The sequence below is a fragment of the Lactuca saligna genome, chromosome 1 (assembly GCF_052625555.1).
Source record: "Lactuca saligna cultivar CGN05327 chromosome 1, ASM5262555v1, whole genome shotgun sequence".
Taxonomy (NCBI): domain Eukaryota; kingdom Viridiplantae; phylum Streptophyta; class Magnoliopsida; order Asterales; family Asteraceae; genus Lactuca; species Lactuca saligna.
Window position 1 is genome coordinate 32,520,834 of NC_136417.1, and position 15,804 is coordinate 32,536,637.

Genomic DNA, 15,804 nt, shown 5'->3' on the forward strand with positions numbered 1-15,804 from the left:
CAATGGAGAATGGTTTTCATTTGTGAAGAAAAGTAGCGGCATTCAGGGATGCTCACAAACTCACAAAGGCAGAAGTGGTGTTCCCCTCAAACTCATGCGTAAGTAGGAATGATACTCCCATTTCGTTTAGCCTTAGATGTTCAACTTTCATTTCCCTTTTGATTGTCTTCTATCATTTTGATACATTATCCATATTAAAATTCTTCATATCTACATCAACATCATGAAGTAAGTGACTTTATCGATTAAGAATCATTATTTTTACTGTCATCACTTATATCAGCATCTTCTTCAACAATAGAGATTTTCAAAGTTTTTTTTTATAGGAATTAGAAATATATATCCATATCTATGTTTAAAAATAATTCAGTTAGAGCTAATATTAATTACATGTCATGTATTTTTCTACTTTTCGTTTTACTTTTACATTTTGTGGCCATTTTAGTTGTTATAAGACCATAAAATAAAATAAAGGAATAAATCTGTAAGTCTAAACATAATATATCATGCCAACTTCAATGAGGCTAATATGAGGGATATGTAACGTAACCGCCGGCCGCCTGCAATTCTTACGCAAGAACGAATACGCAACATCGATCACAAACTTTTTCATGATCGAAGAAGCTTTTCTAGCCTTAATGTAAGAGAATCCCGTTATATACGCAACCCCAGCTTCTTTCGCCTCCACCAATTGCAGAAGTTCATCCCTCACCGCCGGATCCATCGCCGGACTCGACGGCGGCAGCTGAAACCTCACTCGTCTTCTACTCATCTGTGGATTTTCAGCGTCGTATGAAGATTTTAATATCCTAAGCGTTGAAGGTCTGATAATCGATTCACCTGGATCCGATTCGGAGATGATTAAACCGGAGTTCGATCTGGTGCTGATGACCGCCATTCTGCCGTCAAACGATCCGGTATCGGAGGTCGGCGGCGACGGAGGTTCAGCCGCTTCCATTTGTATAAACTCCGCCACGCTTTGGATCAATTGATTCTCGAAGTTCCGATCGTCTTTCTGGATGTCTTTATAACCGTATCTGACGATGCATCGGTACATACGGTACGGCCTAGGGCAAACACGGCCGATGAGGTAACGCTCCATCGGTAACACAAACGGGATCGGAACGTATTTCACGCATATGAACACCACCACGTTGTGAAACGCCGGTAGATTCGTTACAAAATGGGAGAAAATCGACGGGATTCCGGTGGCGAGTTCGGAGTAAACCAGGCCGATTCCAGGTACACGAACGATCCCTAAACTCGGTCCCAAATTCAAAAGCCATTTCAGTTGGATTTTATTGTGGATATCATGTTTATATTTTCTTCTATTCCCATAAAACCAAACGAACATGATGAACATGAAGATAAAAGCAAGCAAAACAGAAACCCAACCCCCTTGAGGAAGTTTCATGATTGCAGCTGATAAGTAAACCCCTTCGATGAACCAGAAGAACACAAGAAATGAGATTCCGAATATGACGTGTTTTTGCCATACGAATGTTATAACCAGTGCCATGAGAAAGGTTGTGATGAACATCACTGTCATGCATGCAAGCCCTGAAATCAATAACATAACCAAGTCAATATTAGTTTAGGATTCATTTCATTTCAATTTAATTTCTTACAAAATGTTCAACTTGCCATATGCATTTCCAACGAGAGTTGTGTCCTGGAATCCAATGGTGATTAAAAGAGTAAGAATCATGAGGATCCAGTTGATTTCTGGGATATAGATTTGACCAAACATGTGTTTTGAAGTGTGGACGATTTTAACCCTGGGGAAAAACCCAAGGGCATGGCATTGTTTGACAATGGAGAAGGTGGCTGTGATGATAGCTTGACTCCCAACAATGGATGCTAAGTTAGCAATTGCAAAAACAGGCCAAAATATCCTCTCTGTATTTGAATGACATTGTTATAATGTTGTGATGTGAAGAAATGAAAGTATGATGATATATAATAAACAAATCAATTGAAGTAAAAGAACTAATCACCGGGTATAGATTTGTAGAAACTATCGGGAATTGAAGAAATATTTTTTGACAAATAAGCAGCCTGACCCATGTATTGTACAACCAAACAAGGGTATACAACAAGTCCAAATGCAAGCTGCACATAATACATATATAGATGATTAATATTAAATTGGTTATCGTTAAAAAAAAAAACATATATCAGTTTTATATTGTGTAGGACTTACTCTAATGGAGGATGCAGTAAAATGGCCAAGATCTGCGAACATAGCTTCGGTTCCTGAACAAAAATATGTTAATAGTTAGTACATTGAATTCCAGTTGATTTAAATTAAAGTTCAACCCTGATTCCCTCATAGCAAAGACTAAATAATAAAATATGAAAGCAAAATTAAGTTAAAGTTGTGAGAGTGATATACCTGTTATGGAAAGAAGAACTCCCCCAAGTGAAATCCAGCCCTCTTTACGGGTTTGACTAAAGAACTTGATAATATAATGAGGAGAAAATGCACGCACAATCTTTGGATTCCAATGTATGACATTATAAACCCCAATAGAAAATATAGAAAACAACCATAAAATAATAACCGGTGCAAACACAATAGCCACCCTATGAGTACCAAAATGTTGTAGAGCAAACAACCCCACCAATATAAGACATGCCAATGCTATTACTTGCCCTATCAAAACAACAAGAAAAAAAATTATAATCATACAAAAAAACTCTTATCTATTCCAATATCCATAATTTCAAGAATGAAATAAAGAGAAAACTTGAACCTCGATCATTAGTTACCATGAGTTAACGTTACTCCTTCACCTTTAACTTGAAGTGCTGATACAGCTGATAAAACTGTAATAAAAAACGTACCATAAACATCAAACCTGTTACAGTTAACAATTATATATATATTAAAATAAAATTTACCAGAGATTGCAGGAGTAATAACACCATCACCAATAACCATTGAAGCTCCTAATAGTACCACTAAGATTAAAGCTGTGCGTGATTTTTTATGTTTTTCCAGAAAAAGTTTGAGTGAGGAAGAAGATGGAGGTTGTCCTGTACAGCCGTATTTGTAAGAAGACAAATCTTCATCAGCTGCTTGTTGATTAGGCAATAAATTAAACCTTGCATGCCTGCAGATTAGTGAGTAAAGAGCAAATGTGCCACCTGAAATGTATCAAATTAAACATTTCTTAAATTAGATAAGAATCATAAGATAATCCAGCTGTTGTAATTTAAGAATGTGAGGAGAGACTGTTTTGCACACCTTCGCCACTATCATCTGCACTTAATACGATACATGTGTATTTTAGAAGCGGGATTAATGTTAAGGCCCAAAAGATTAAGGAAAATGCACCAAAAATAACTTCTGGATTTTGATGGTGTTTTAGAGACACAGCAAAGACGCTTCTGTAGACGTAAAGAGGTGAAGTGCTCAAGTCTCCATATACAACGCCAAAGCTTTGATAAGCTAACAATAAATTCCGAGGAAGAAGGAAGAAAAACTGCATCCAGAATAATAGTATGTGAAGACAGTTGGATTTTAGATTCATAAGAACAAACACCATTAGATCTAGTTGGAAACTAGATTATTTAGCTTTCTCACTACTAAATTGAAATGTTTCAGTGTGATAAAAAGTAATGTGTAGGAGACGGTGTTCTAACCTTAGAAGTTGCAGTTCTAGATTGAGTCTCCATTGATATCGGCAGTATCCTGCCTGTTAAAATAAGAATCCAATCTTCATAAATAGAAATCGATTGCTCAGTTAGGTCGGGTTTGTTAATGAATGTGTACAGAAGCAAAATTGAAGTACAACAATGAGATATTCTTGCCAACAGAAATCGTAAGCATTTGTAATGGTATCGATAAGTATGACATCGCAATATTCATACGAAAACATGAATTAGAGCAATATCAATATATTAGAAATCATAATCCGATGAAAACATAAATTTGGGAAAATGATCAAAATAAAGGTAAAATAACTTGCATGATTCGAGAATATTGGGGAATGAATAAGGAGGTTTGAGTCGTTGAATTGGCGGGATTTTGTCCCAAATCAAATTACGACATTGCGCATACGTATTCTACAGAAATGTTAAGAAATTAGAGAAATGCAAAAGAGAGAAACCTGAGATTGTTGAGGAAGAAGACGGAAAATGTGTCCGTGCATACGTTGAGAAAATTCAATCGAAGATGAAAAGAAGAACAATTTCAACATTGAAGAGAGGAGAGGAGAAAGAGGGGATACTTGTATGAAAATAGTTTGAATGTGTATTCCATTTTTCTTTTGGAGTAAGTAATAATTTTCCTACTCGAATTTTCTGAATGGTTTTATTTAAAATGTACTTTGGTCGTGGTTTAGTTCATACTTCATAGCGATAAAAATATAAAATTAAAACACATCTTTTTTTTTTTTTTTTTTTTTTTTTAATATCAAGTTTAGTTTTAATTTGTTTATTCTCACGTGGTCCATAGGGGTGCAAACGAGCCAAGCTACTCGTGAGCTACTCGAGATCGGATCGTTAAAAGCTCGACTCGAAATCGATTTTAAACGAGCCCGAGCCGAGCTCGAGCTTAATATTAAGCTCGTTTATTAAACGAACTCGAGTTCAAGCCTATGTCATTAAGCTTGATTAGGCTCGCGAGTCTAAACGAGCATTTATATAATATAATTTAATATTATTTATATATATATATTAAAATAAAAACATATTAGGGGAATTATGGATTTAGGGTATTAGTAAACGAGTTTCTTAACGAGCTCGAACCGAGCTTAAGCTTATTTAGATACGTCATATAAAAAACGAGTCGAGCCTGAGCCCGAACTGAGCTTGTATAATTCTTTACGAACTCGAACCGAGCTCAACACAAGGAAGCTCGAATCGAGCCGAGCTCGAGCTCGAGCCTTATATAACTTAAACGAACCCGAGCTTGTATAATTCTTTGCACCCCTAGTGGTCCATATGGTTTTAATGTTTATTGTAGTTGGTTACTCTTCTATATTAAAAAGATTTTATATTATTTTTAATTTCAATTATGTTTATCTCTAAATAAAATTATTTTTTTAAAAGAAATTATAAATAAATGACACACCACCCGTTCGTTTTTCTTCCTTGGTCAATGAAAGCATTAAAAAATAACAAGTTTATTTTTAGTTTATAATAAAACCAAACCATCTATGATCCATTTATAAATGTTATAATGAAATAAAAACAACTAAATAGTTTTTAGAACGACAACTTTTGAAACCTTTAAACCCACTTGGTTTTAGGGTGTTAATGAAGATAACAAAGAATTAAATAACATGATTTTCTCTATATGTAATCACCATCAAGAGTAAGACACTTGAAATGCTAGTTCCTTCTTGTATTCTTGAATGTTTTAAACCTTTAAGTGTTTAACTCAAAAAAAAAAAAAAAAAAAAAACACTAAATGAGACAACTCAAAAAGCTTTAAACACCACCAAACTTCAAAGAGATGGAGCTCTCTCATACTTACGATTTTTAGAGAGGAAGAAGGGAAGAAGTAAGACAATAAAATAAAAATAAAAAAAAACAAAAAAAAAAAAAAAAAACTAATGCAAAACACTCCTTTAAATACTCTATGTAAAGTAAAGGCTTAACATTAAAATAATTTAAAATAGTTGTAGCATTTACAAGCATGTGAGACATAGCATGGAGATTGATAAGTAACCTCCATGTTTCTTTAACATTTTCGGTCATACCTTGTAAAAAAAGAAAGATTCTTCAATTTTTATAAACTCATAGTTTATAATATATAAACTTTGTCTTTAGGTAAAACACAAAAGAATCTAACTAGTTCAAAAGGTTGTTCATGACTTATTAATTCATACCATATGAAATAATAGCTAGTTATACTTTCTTATAATTATTATTTTCACAAAACAATAATTATACCCAAATTAAAGTACAAGAATTTATATTATTTATTAATAATCATATTAATAATAAATGTACAAAATGTGTCAACTTGATAAATGTGCGACCCTATAGGATCATATATTATTAACAATATCACTCCATAATGATTCTTATACATATAGATTCAATATTTTTCAGCCACATTCGACCATCCATTTTCAAAACCGACACCACCATTGGAACCACTGTGAGGTGTGCAACAAACCCTCGCTAAACAAACCCAGTAGTATCTTGTCGTAGTTTTATCGTCATCGTGTACCGCCACATCAAAAAATTTAGAAAATTGTTAGAAGCTTCATGACTCACCATTTGACTCGATTTTGAACAAGTCTAAACACTCAAGCAGACAAGATGAACATGAATTATCTCGAATGACGGTGCTTCAATAATGGAGGTCCGGTCGTGGTGGCATTGATTGGTGGTGGTAGTCTCTTGAAGATGAACATTGTAAAAGAGAAAAGGGATGGGTGAAGATGGGTCAGGGGTAATATTATTTTCTTGCTTTTTTAATAGTTGCAATAAAAACAAAATGGAAAAAGCAAATAAAAAGGGTAATAAGTCATTTCATATGAGACACATACCAATAATGATAGAAATTGAAACCACAAGGACCTTCCATGACACCAAAAATGGTAAGAACTACATTTGATATTTTGGGAAACCACGATAACCATTTATAAAGATTTTGTCTAAAATTAATAATGATTTCTTTCTTGGTTGTTGATTCATAAAATCATAGCAATAGAAAATTTGTTGTAGTTAATACGCAAAATTGGAGAAACATATGTTTTTTGTCATATATATTACACATGTTTGTTGGTTGTCTGGATAGATATTAATTAGATTATTTTGATCGAATTATCTTGTTCCAGTTATGATTGTATAAACTAGACATGTTTAGTAACCAAATCTTTTGTGGAAAGTTTGCTTGTTTAATAAATGAATGCACATGAACAAGAAAGGATATCACATTTATTATGCTAATTACTACAAAACGATTGTCTTGAGGAATGTGAAGTTAATGGAACACATGTTCCTTTTTTTCGTTACCAAGACTCACAGTCAAGGTAGTGCAAAGGAAGATTTTGAATTTTCTATGAATTTGCCGAAAGAACTTATGAAAATGTGCAAGATGAAGTAAATCAAAAAGCCAAACTATAAAAAAAAATGTAACCCCATTCAATCAACAATTTGGAAGCTTAAACATATCCCTAGGGTAAGGATGTATATGATCAAAAACTATAGGAACCAAGGTACCAGCTAAACAACTCAACAAACAAAAACGAGAGCGGTAAAGGTGTAACATCCCAAGATCAGGTATATCTCATAAACCTTTTATTATAGATGTCAAGTTTGGCCCTTTAATTGAGAAAATGTGGTAGTTGAGTATGCAGGATGTACGTGTGTGTATGCTCAGTGTACTCATGTGCGTGATTTGGACACAAAAGCCACCTAGTACGCTGGGCATACCAGAGGGTAAGTTGGGCGTACTAGGCTCAGAGTGAAAACCCTAATTGTGGGAGTGTGTCCCTATTTAAGGAACACGATGGCCTCATTTCTGGCCACCATTTCCTACCTTCAACCCTCAAAACCCTAATTTTCGTTCCTTTAGCTTGAGTGACCATTTGTGAGCTTTTAAGTGTTCTTGGAGGGTTCTTTGAGTGAAGAAGGAGCATTGAAGAGAATAGAGTTGGAGTCCTGGCTTTGGATCTGAGCTTTTCTGTGGTTGGAGGATCATTTGAAGGTATAAAGCTCAAAGCTTTCTCATCCTTTTTGATTTCTTCATATCATGGTTCATTCTATGGTTTTTGTCCCAATGCTTTAAGCTTTATGATTTGTTGAACTCCAGAGCCTAATATTTGTCCCTTTAAGTGTTTCTAATGGATTGGACTCATAAAAATGGGATCTTGGATGTCAAAACCACCCCATGCATGAGCTATGAGCATTTTTGGGAGTAAAGAGTGAGAGTTTTTGGGTTTGGGACTTTCTCAGCCATGCAAAGGCTTAAAGTCACGAACTTTATAGAATATGAGCCTTTAGGGAGTCCAGATCTGAGAGTATAGCTATGGTCTTAACAGATTAAGACCAAAAGAGTGGGAAAAGCAACTTTAGGATGTACGCCGAGCGTACTCCCAGGTACGCACAACGTAACGTCGAGGATCCCCGATGCATGCATAGCGAGGTAGTACGCCCAGCGTAAAGGGACTATACGCCCAGTATACGCGCTGCAGTTAACTTTTGTTGACTTTTAGGGTTTGGTCAAATTATGGACTATAGAGGCCATGGAAGGGTAAAATGATCTTTTATCCTTCTTTGAATTTGTAGTGGGTTTAGCCTAGCTTCTTTGGGGGTCGTTTATTAATTAGAGATAATTATGGTATGTCTTAGGTAGAGGCGAGACCGTTGATTCGAGTACGAGGTTTATTTGCTTGCTTACGAGGTGATTCTTCTCACTATACTTACCAACAGTGGTAACTTTGTGTGATGGGGGTTCTTGTATGTTTATATTGAGTATTGTGATATCATGCATTATGTCTTTATGATTTATGTTGTGTATTATTCTGAGCTTTACTGAATTAGGACCGGAGGGTCCACCCGAGTTGTGGGACCGGTGAGTTTCCACTGAGACACATTGACCAGAGGGTCTTATTTGAGATATAGCCATGAGAGGCTAATGAGATGTTTGTGGTATTTTAGGTAACTCACTAAGCTTTGTGCTTACCGTATTATGTGTTATGTGTTTCAGGTACATCTCAGGATCACGGGAAGGCACCGACTTGATTGTACACACGAGATAGAGTTATGTTTTGAGGATCCTGGATTTTATTCAAACAATTATGGATATGTGTTTTTAATAATTTGAAAATTTGGGAATTTTGTGAAATGTGTTGATGTGAATTATGTGATTTTTAAAATGAAAATTTTGTTTGAAATTTTATGGTGTTATAAGTTGGTATCAAATCCTTGGTTTGAGGGATTCAGATGTACTCCCGGGTATGTCTGGACTTAAACTGAGGATTTGAGAAAAAATTTCAAAATAAATGATTTTTCTAAAACGAGTAAGAGTTTTAAGAGAAAAACGAGATGGGGCAGTGTGTACAATCAGCTAGAATCCGAACGGTGATTTCCCAAAATACCCTTACTTATTTGTGTTATGAGATAATCATGATATATTAGGGATGAATGCTAGAGGATAGGCTAGGCATTTCATATTTTAGGGCTAGAGTTTCCTGATTTGTGATGCCTTAGCCTAGGAGATGTTATTGATCGATGTTATCTGCCTTGAGTATATGCTGAGTAGGAGTATCTAGCAGGAATTTCTTTGAAATAGTTATGAGTCGAGGGATAATCTAGGAGAGATACCTAGATGAGCATATGAGGATTATACCGAGAGAGTAGTCTGATATTCATGAGAGATAGAGTAGTTGTGAATTGGGATCCTAGGAGGAGGACTTGGGGTGACTACAGGTTGATGTGTTAGTATTGGGCCCATACCACTTAAAGCACCGAATCTATATGCGACCCAAGTAAGAATCCTTAGGATGATCAGGAGCATGTAGGGACGGGTAATTGAGTGTGCGTATTCTCGAGATAGTATTTGATGATTTTTGTGTTGTGTTTCAAAGACATTACGATGGGTACACGCCACAAGCCCGGGAGCAGTGGGACCAGTGATGAGGAGATCTGCAGGATCATTGTAGAGGAGGTGGCCGCAGCCATTCGGGAGGCTATACTAGAGATGTTTGGGTCTATTAAGACCACACTGATTGAGACATTTGACGAGTGATATACTGCTGTTACTGAGACTGTTGTTGTTGTAGACATCGCAACAATAGGTTGGATAGAGTACTTGTGAATCAGGATCCTAGGAGGAGGACTTGGGGTGACTACAGGTTGGTATGGAAGGTAGTATTGGACCCGTACTACTGAAAGCATCGAATCTGTACGCGACCCAAGTAAGAATCCTTAGGATGCTCAGGAGCATGTAGGGACGGGTAATCGAGTGTGTGTATTCTCGAGATAGTCTTTGATGTTTTTGTGTTGTGTTTCAGAGACATTACGGTGGGTACACGCCACAAGCCCGGGAGCAGTGGGACCAGTGATGAGGAGATTTGCAGAATCATTGCGGAGGAGGTGGCCGCAGCCATTCGGGAGGCTATACCGGAGATGTTTGGGTCTATTAAGACCAAACTGATTGAGACATTTGACGAGTGATATATTGCTGTTACTGAGGCTGCTAATGTTGTAGCCACCGCAACCATCACCACTGCTAGGCCACAGGGATGTGATTCGTTGTTCCTACGGGAGTTCAAAAACACGAAGCCACCAGAGTTTGGTGGGACACATGATCTGATTGCTGCTATGAGATGGATCTATGACATAGAGGGAGTTTTACACGTGTTCATGCCCCGAGCACCTGAGAGTTCGGTTTGCATTAAACCAGCTTCGCTTGGGAGCGAAGGACTGGTGGAAGTTCGTGACCGCCAATTTTACTCCTTCAGATCATGTTATAGTGACATTGGAGAGGTTTAGACAGCTGTTACGAGATGAGTATGTTCCCCCGATGGGGAGGGAACAGTTAGCCGAGGAGTTTATGTGTCTCAAGCAGAAGACATTAATTGTGACTGAGATCACGAGGATGTTCCATGAGAGGGCGTTGTTTTTTCCTAAGCATGTGTCTACTGAGCAGGCATGTGTGAGCCGATATATGAAGGGATATACGGGAGTTCATGGCGAACTCGTCATACCAAACATTGGTTGAGATTTAGACCAATGCCAGGAGGAGGGAGATTGAGCTAGAGTTGCAAACCAGAGAGGAGCAGGAGTCCCAGGGTAGAGACAAAAGACCATTCGCAGCCAGCGATGAAGCGGGCTATGCCCGCTGATACAAGAGTTGGGGGACAGAAGGGTCGCACTTGTGGAAGGTATGGCAAGAGTTACGAGGGATCGTGCCGGGCATGGATTTTCTACAAATGTGGAAAAGATGGGCACGTGGCGAAGGAGTTCCCTAAGGGGTTTGCAGTTTTCTTTCGCTGCAACCAGACCAGCCATCGGAAGGCCGAGTGACCTCAGATCATTCAGGGATCAGCCTAAGGTTCTGCTTTACGTGCTACTGATAGTCGGACAACGAAGGTCGAGACAGAAAGATCTCGTGGGAGAGATTTTCAACTGACAGTGGAGGAGGTCCGCACAGCACCTGATGTCGTGGCTGGTATGTATTTCCTTATTTATATTATTTTGAGATTTGTCTATGCTTATATTGTGTTGTATATAGGTACTTTTCTTGTGAGTTATGTACCTACTTTGGTGTTATTTGACTTGTGTGTGATTCGATCCTTCGTGTCTTTAGCTTTTAGTTGTCACATCAGTATCAAATGTGTAGCGTTGAGTCGACCTCTGAGGGTCTCTATAGCCGATGAGCATGCTGTTTTTGCCACTGATGTATTCCAGGGATGTGTATTAGAGATTTTTGGTGTTGAGTTCCCGATAGATCTTGTGTTGATAGCGATGTATGTCCAATGTACTCCTTAAAACAACGTCGTTTCTACTTAACCCTCTTACGCCCAGCGTACCATCCAGGTACGCCCTACGTAAGGGCCAAAACTGCCAAAATCAAAAATTGAATTACTAAGAGAGAAATTTACCATGAATCGAGTGTAACATATACGCGAAATAAACTTACAACATTAAAATAAATATGTTTCCGAGTGATATTGTAGCCAAAAACTTTTTAAATTTTGACTGGAGTCTTTAAAATTCGAGCGATATCAAATAATGTCCATGTGACCCATGTGAAATCATGGTAAATAATACCCATGTGACCCAAAAACTAGGTTTGAAAAATTACCAAAATGATTACTAGGCCTTACACGACCCATGTGAAATCATGGTAAATCCACAAGGCTCGTGTGGCTAATAGTATGCTGCCCTCTTGAGAAAATAAGATAAAGTATTATGTCTTCATTGGAAATTCTTCCAAACACATGTCCTGTGTCTTTATAGTACAACTCAACATGCCCAATGCAACTTCAAATCTTCAAGACCATCTTCGTGGTTACACGAAGCTTGTGGAATCCAAGGGTAAATCCACAAGCACCTATTTTATCTTTTGATTTCTTTCCTGAATTCATTCACACATTTATATGAACCTGGAAATCAACCAAAATTGCTTAGATTAGGATGTCCCACCATAAAACTGTTGGAATAGTGTCTAAGGCTGCAACTATATTAAGCATGTATTTGACCCGATTGAGCATGGTCCTTTTGGGTTGCCTTCACCATAGCAACTTGATAGGATGATTTACAACGAGAGTTGAAATATTATAAGGAATAATATTATTATTTGATTAATATAAGTCATAAATTAATTAGGAATTAATTTGGTGACTTAAAGAGATTAATTAAGTAGAAGGACTTAAACTGTCAAATGTGTGATAGTTATACTTTAGGCTGTAATCCATTATGGATAATATGGTGGACGATTTTAGGGGTTAGGATAATCCTAAAATCCGTCCAAAGGGTTATCATAATGGGATTAGGATTGCTTTGGGCTTACGTTATCCAATTAGGGTTTAAGGGTGAAACCCTAGGAGCCTTACAAGTATAAATAGACCCTTGGGGTCATGGAAATCGGCACCTCTTGTTCCTAGTGAAACCCTAGCCGATTTCTAAGTCCTTTCTTTCACTCTCAAATCATCCTCTTGCTAGTTGGTGTTTGTAAGCCATTAGAGGAGTGACAATTGTGACTCTAAAGCTCCAAGAACAAGAAGATCAAACAAGTGATTCAAGGTGAACTTATAACTCTGATTTATCCTTGTTATTATGCTAGAATAACCATTATAAGTCTTGGATTCATGCATGTTCAATTAGAGAAACCTAGATCCAAGCATTAGGGTTTTGTATGTACACATAGGAATGTTCATATGACTAAAACACATCAGTGGTATCAGAGCCTAGATTGGTTTCTATTGAATTGATGCATTGGTTACTTGTTTGATGCTTGCAAAATTCGATTTTTGTGTTCCTGCCTGATGAACTCGGCGAGTCCCATAGTGGACTCGGCGAGTCCATTGTGGTACTCGGCGAGTTCGAGCGTTAGAAAGAGCTAATTTCGGGATTTCTTGTTGTTTATCCTTTTGAAACTTACCTTAATCATATTAGGTCAATATAAATCCAATTTTTTGATATATTTGAGTATATCCTTGACCTAATTTAAGATATTTATCAATTAATTAAATATTAGTTTCCTTATGTGATAATTGACTAATTATTTTAATTAAATTGGTAAATTGTTTTGCAAGAAATAATTAAATAAATCAAATATGGATAATTATGTGATTAAATGTTAATTTAAATTATTTGCTGTTTGATCCTCTATGTTTTGAAAGGTTTAAAACCTACCCTCAAGTTTTGAAATTTATGTTTTGTGATTAAAAGTTTAATTTGGACAATTTAAATTTCAAACCCTAGAATTTTACAAGTTTAAAATTCAACCCTATACTAATATAATTACAAGATTAATATATATATATATATATATATATATATATATATATATATATATATATATATATATATATATATATGTATGTATGTATAATTAAAATGCTAGTCTTACCGTTAGTAGGCCTCATTCACGAAGCTAGTCTATAAGGTGGGTATAAGGTTGTTGCCTATAAAATGGCGCTTAATGGGTGTACACTCACACCCACCGCTTTCTTGATCGGTGGAGGGTCGTTAGCCGAACAGGTAGGATAGGGCAACCTCATCTTCTCATTAAAAGTATAATAAGAAATACAAAGTAACTACATGTTTTTCAAAATTCCCAATCCTAGTTACTTTAGGAAAAGTGAATTGATGCAATCCCATGAAATCACACTTTGCACCCTTGCTAAGAAGTTAGTGGAGCGTGTGTGGTTTACCGACACACTAATTGGTTCTAAGCAAAGGTGGCAAAGGGTGATTCATTGTTTATCATAGTTCGATGGAGCGTGTGTGGTTTACCGGCCTATCGAATAGGTGATCGTTACAATGAAGGCACCATGTGAATTTGCATGGTAATTTACACCCACTTTGTGATCCTCGATATCCTAGTCACAAACGAGAGGGGCATTTCGAGATTTAAACATGGCATTGAAAAGTTTCAATGAATCTCATCCAAATCTAGGAATTCTCATTACACTAAGATTCAAAGTTATGTTTTTGTGGTGGAGAATTAGTGAATCGTCATTCACTTACCTTCAAATTGTTTACATGTTAGATTACGGCATCCCTTTTCTAATATGTAAATATTGTTGTTGGATCCTAGCCCTAATTTTTCTTATTGGGTGATAATTAGGGATCCAAATTATAATCTATCTTTGTCCTTTCTATTTGTAGATGTCAAACGCAAACAACGCTGCTGCAAGCTCGTTCACATTGATGAGCCTTTGCTAAAAGGTAACTTTCGATGGAACGAACTTTAGCGAATGGATAAGATACATTCGCACGATTGCTCGCTACGAGGACAAGGAGTATGTCCTCGATGAGAAGCTCGAGAAGATCAATCCTGAAATCGCTACTCCGGCTAAAATGGTTGCTTTTGAAACTCACGAGCGTGATGCAAAGAAGGTACATTGCATCATGATAGCCACCATGAATGCTGAATTCCAAAAGTCCTACGAGGACATGTATCCGTACGACATGCACCAAGAATAGTTTGAGAGATACCATCAAAATGCGAGACAAGAGCGTTACGAGATTTTCACTAACATGATTTCCGCCAAAATGGGTCATGGAGAATCTCTTACCGTGCACCTACAAAAGATGCAAAGGTATGTCGATCGAGTTCGCAAGTTAAATGTTGACTTTGGGGAAGACTTGGCGATCGACATTGTGCTTCACTCTTTGCTGCCGTGTTACAATCAATTTAGGATGACCTACCACATGAACAAGGAAGAGGTCACCCTAAGCAAGCTCCAAGGTCTCCTTAGGTTTGCTGAGAGCAATCTCAAGGACAAGTCCGTTGCACCTACTCCCAATCCACCCGCTGCTCGTGTTTTGGCGATTAGGCAAGGAAGAGGCAAGAAGAGGAAGGCTCCGTTTAAGAGCTACCGCAAGGGAAAGTCCCGAGATGGTTCCTTCTCTAGTGGGACAAAAGTTGATCCCACCAAGCCTACTTCTAACCCAAAGGAGGCAAAGTGCCACCATTGCCACAAAATAGGGCATTGGAAGAGAAGCTGCCCAGAGTACCTGCAAGCCATCAAGGAAGGAAACATCAAGCCGTCTTTCGTAGGTATATACACAATTAAATCTAATGATTCATCTCATGCTATTTCTTAGGTCCTCGATACCGGTTGTGGTTACCACATTTGTTCTGAATTGCAGGGACTAAGAAGAAATAGGGATGTGGAGCATGGAAGAATAAATCTAATCATGGGGAACAGAAGATCGTCTCCTGTGACCAAGATTGGAGTGTATTCTCTAGTGCTTAGGAATGGTTTATCTTTAGATTTGAACAATTGTTGCTATTCGCCAGAAATGGCAAGAAACATCATTTCATTTCATGGTTTGTTTAGACAAGGATTTAGATTTTCTTTTAATAATGAGAATGGTTCTATTTGTGCTTATCTAAATGGTGTCTTATATTTTGAAGCAATACCATGTAATGGAATTTATGAAACTGTTATGATTGTAGATAACGTAGGAAATGATGTTTTATGCATGGATTCTTCCAATAGTATGGATAGAGCATCCTTGTGGCATTGTCGTCTTGGACATGTCATCAAGAAGCGTATAGCCCAACTCCAAAAGGATGGAGTGTTGGAGTCATTCGACCTTAGGGAAGATGACACGTGCGAATCTTGTTTACTTGGAAAGATGACTAAGTCACTCTTC

General features: G+C 37.2%; 1 protein-coding gene and 1 long non-coding RNA gene across 2 annotated transcripts; one reads left to right on the plus strand and one right to left on the minus strand.

Annotated features, from left to right (window-relative positions):
• Nucleotides 1-381: 381 nt before the first annotated feature.
• On the minus strand, nt 382-4,272 carry LOC145031790 (potassium transporter 4-like). Its single transcript, XM_078980424.1, has 10 exons — nt 4,116-4,272; nt 3,649-3,701; nt 3,251-3,488; nt 2,905-3,150; nt 2,773-2,829; nt 2,396-2,656; nt 2,204-2,256; nt 1,998-2,112; nt 1,645-1,899; nt 382-1,560 (listed from the first exon to the last, which is right to left on the minus strand). Exons 2-10 carry the CDS (start codon nt 3,679-3,681, stop codon nt 491-493), a joined length of 2,328 nt encoding a protein of 775 aa, XP_078836550.1. The 5' UTR covers nt 3,682-3,701; nt 4,116-4,272; the 3' UTR covers nt 382-490.
• LOC145031800 (uncharacterized) lies at nt 1,105-1,989 on the plus strand. The gene is made up of 2 exons (XR_013677029.1): nt 1,105-1,242; nt 1,368-1,989. It is a non-coding gene; the product is annotated as an uncharacterized LOC145031800 (long non-coding RNA).
• Nucleotides 4,273-15,804: the final 11,532 nt, after the last annotated feature.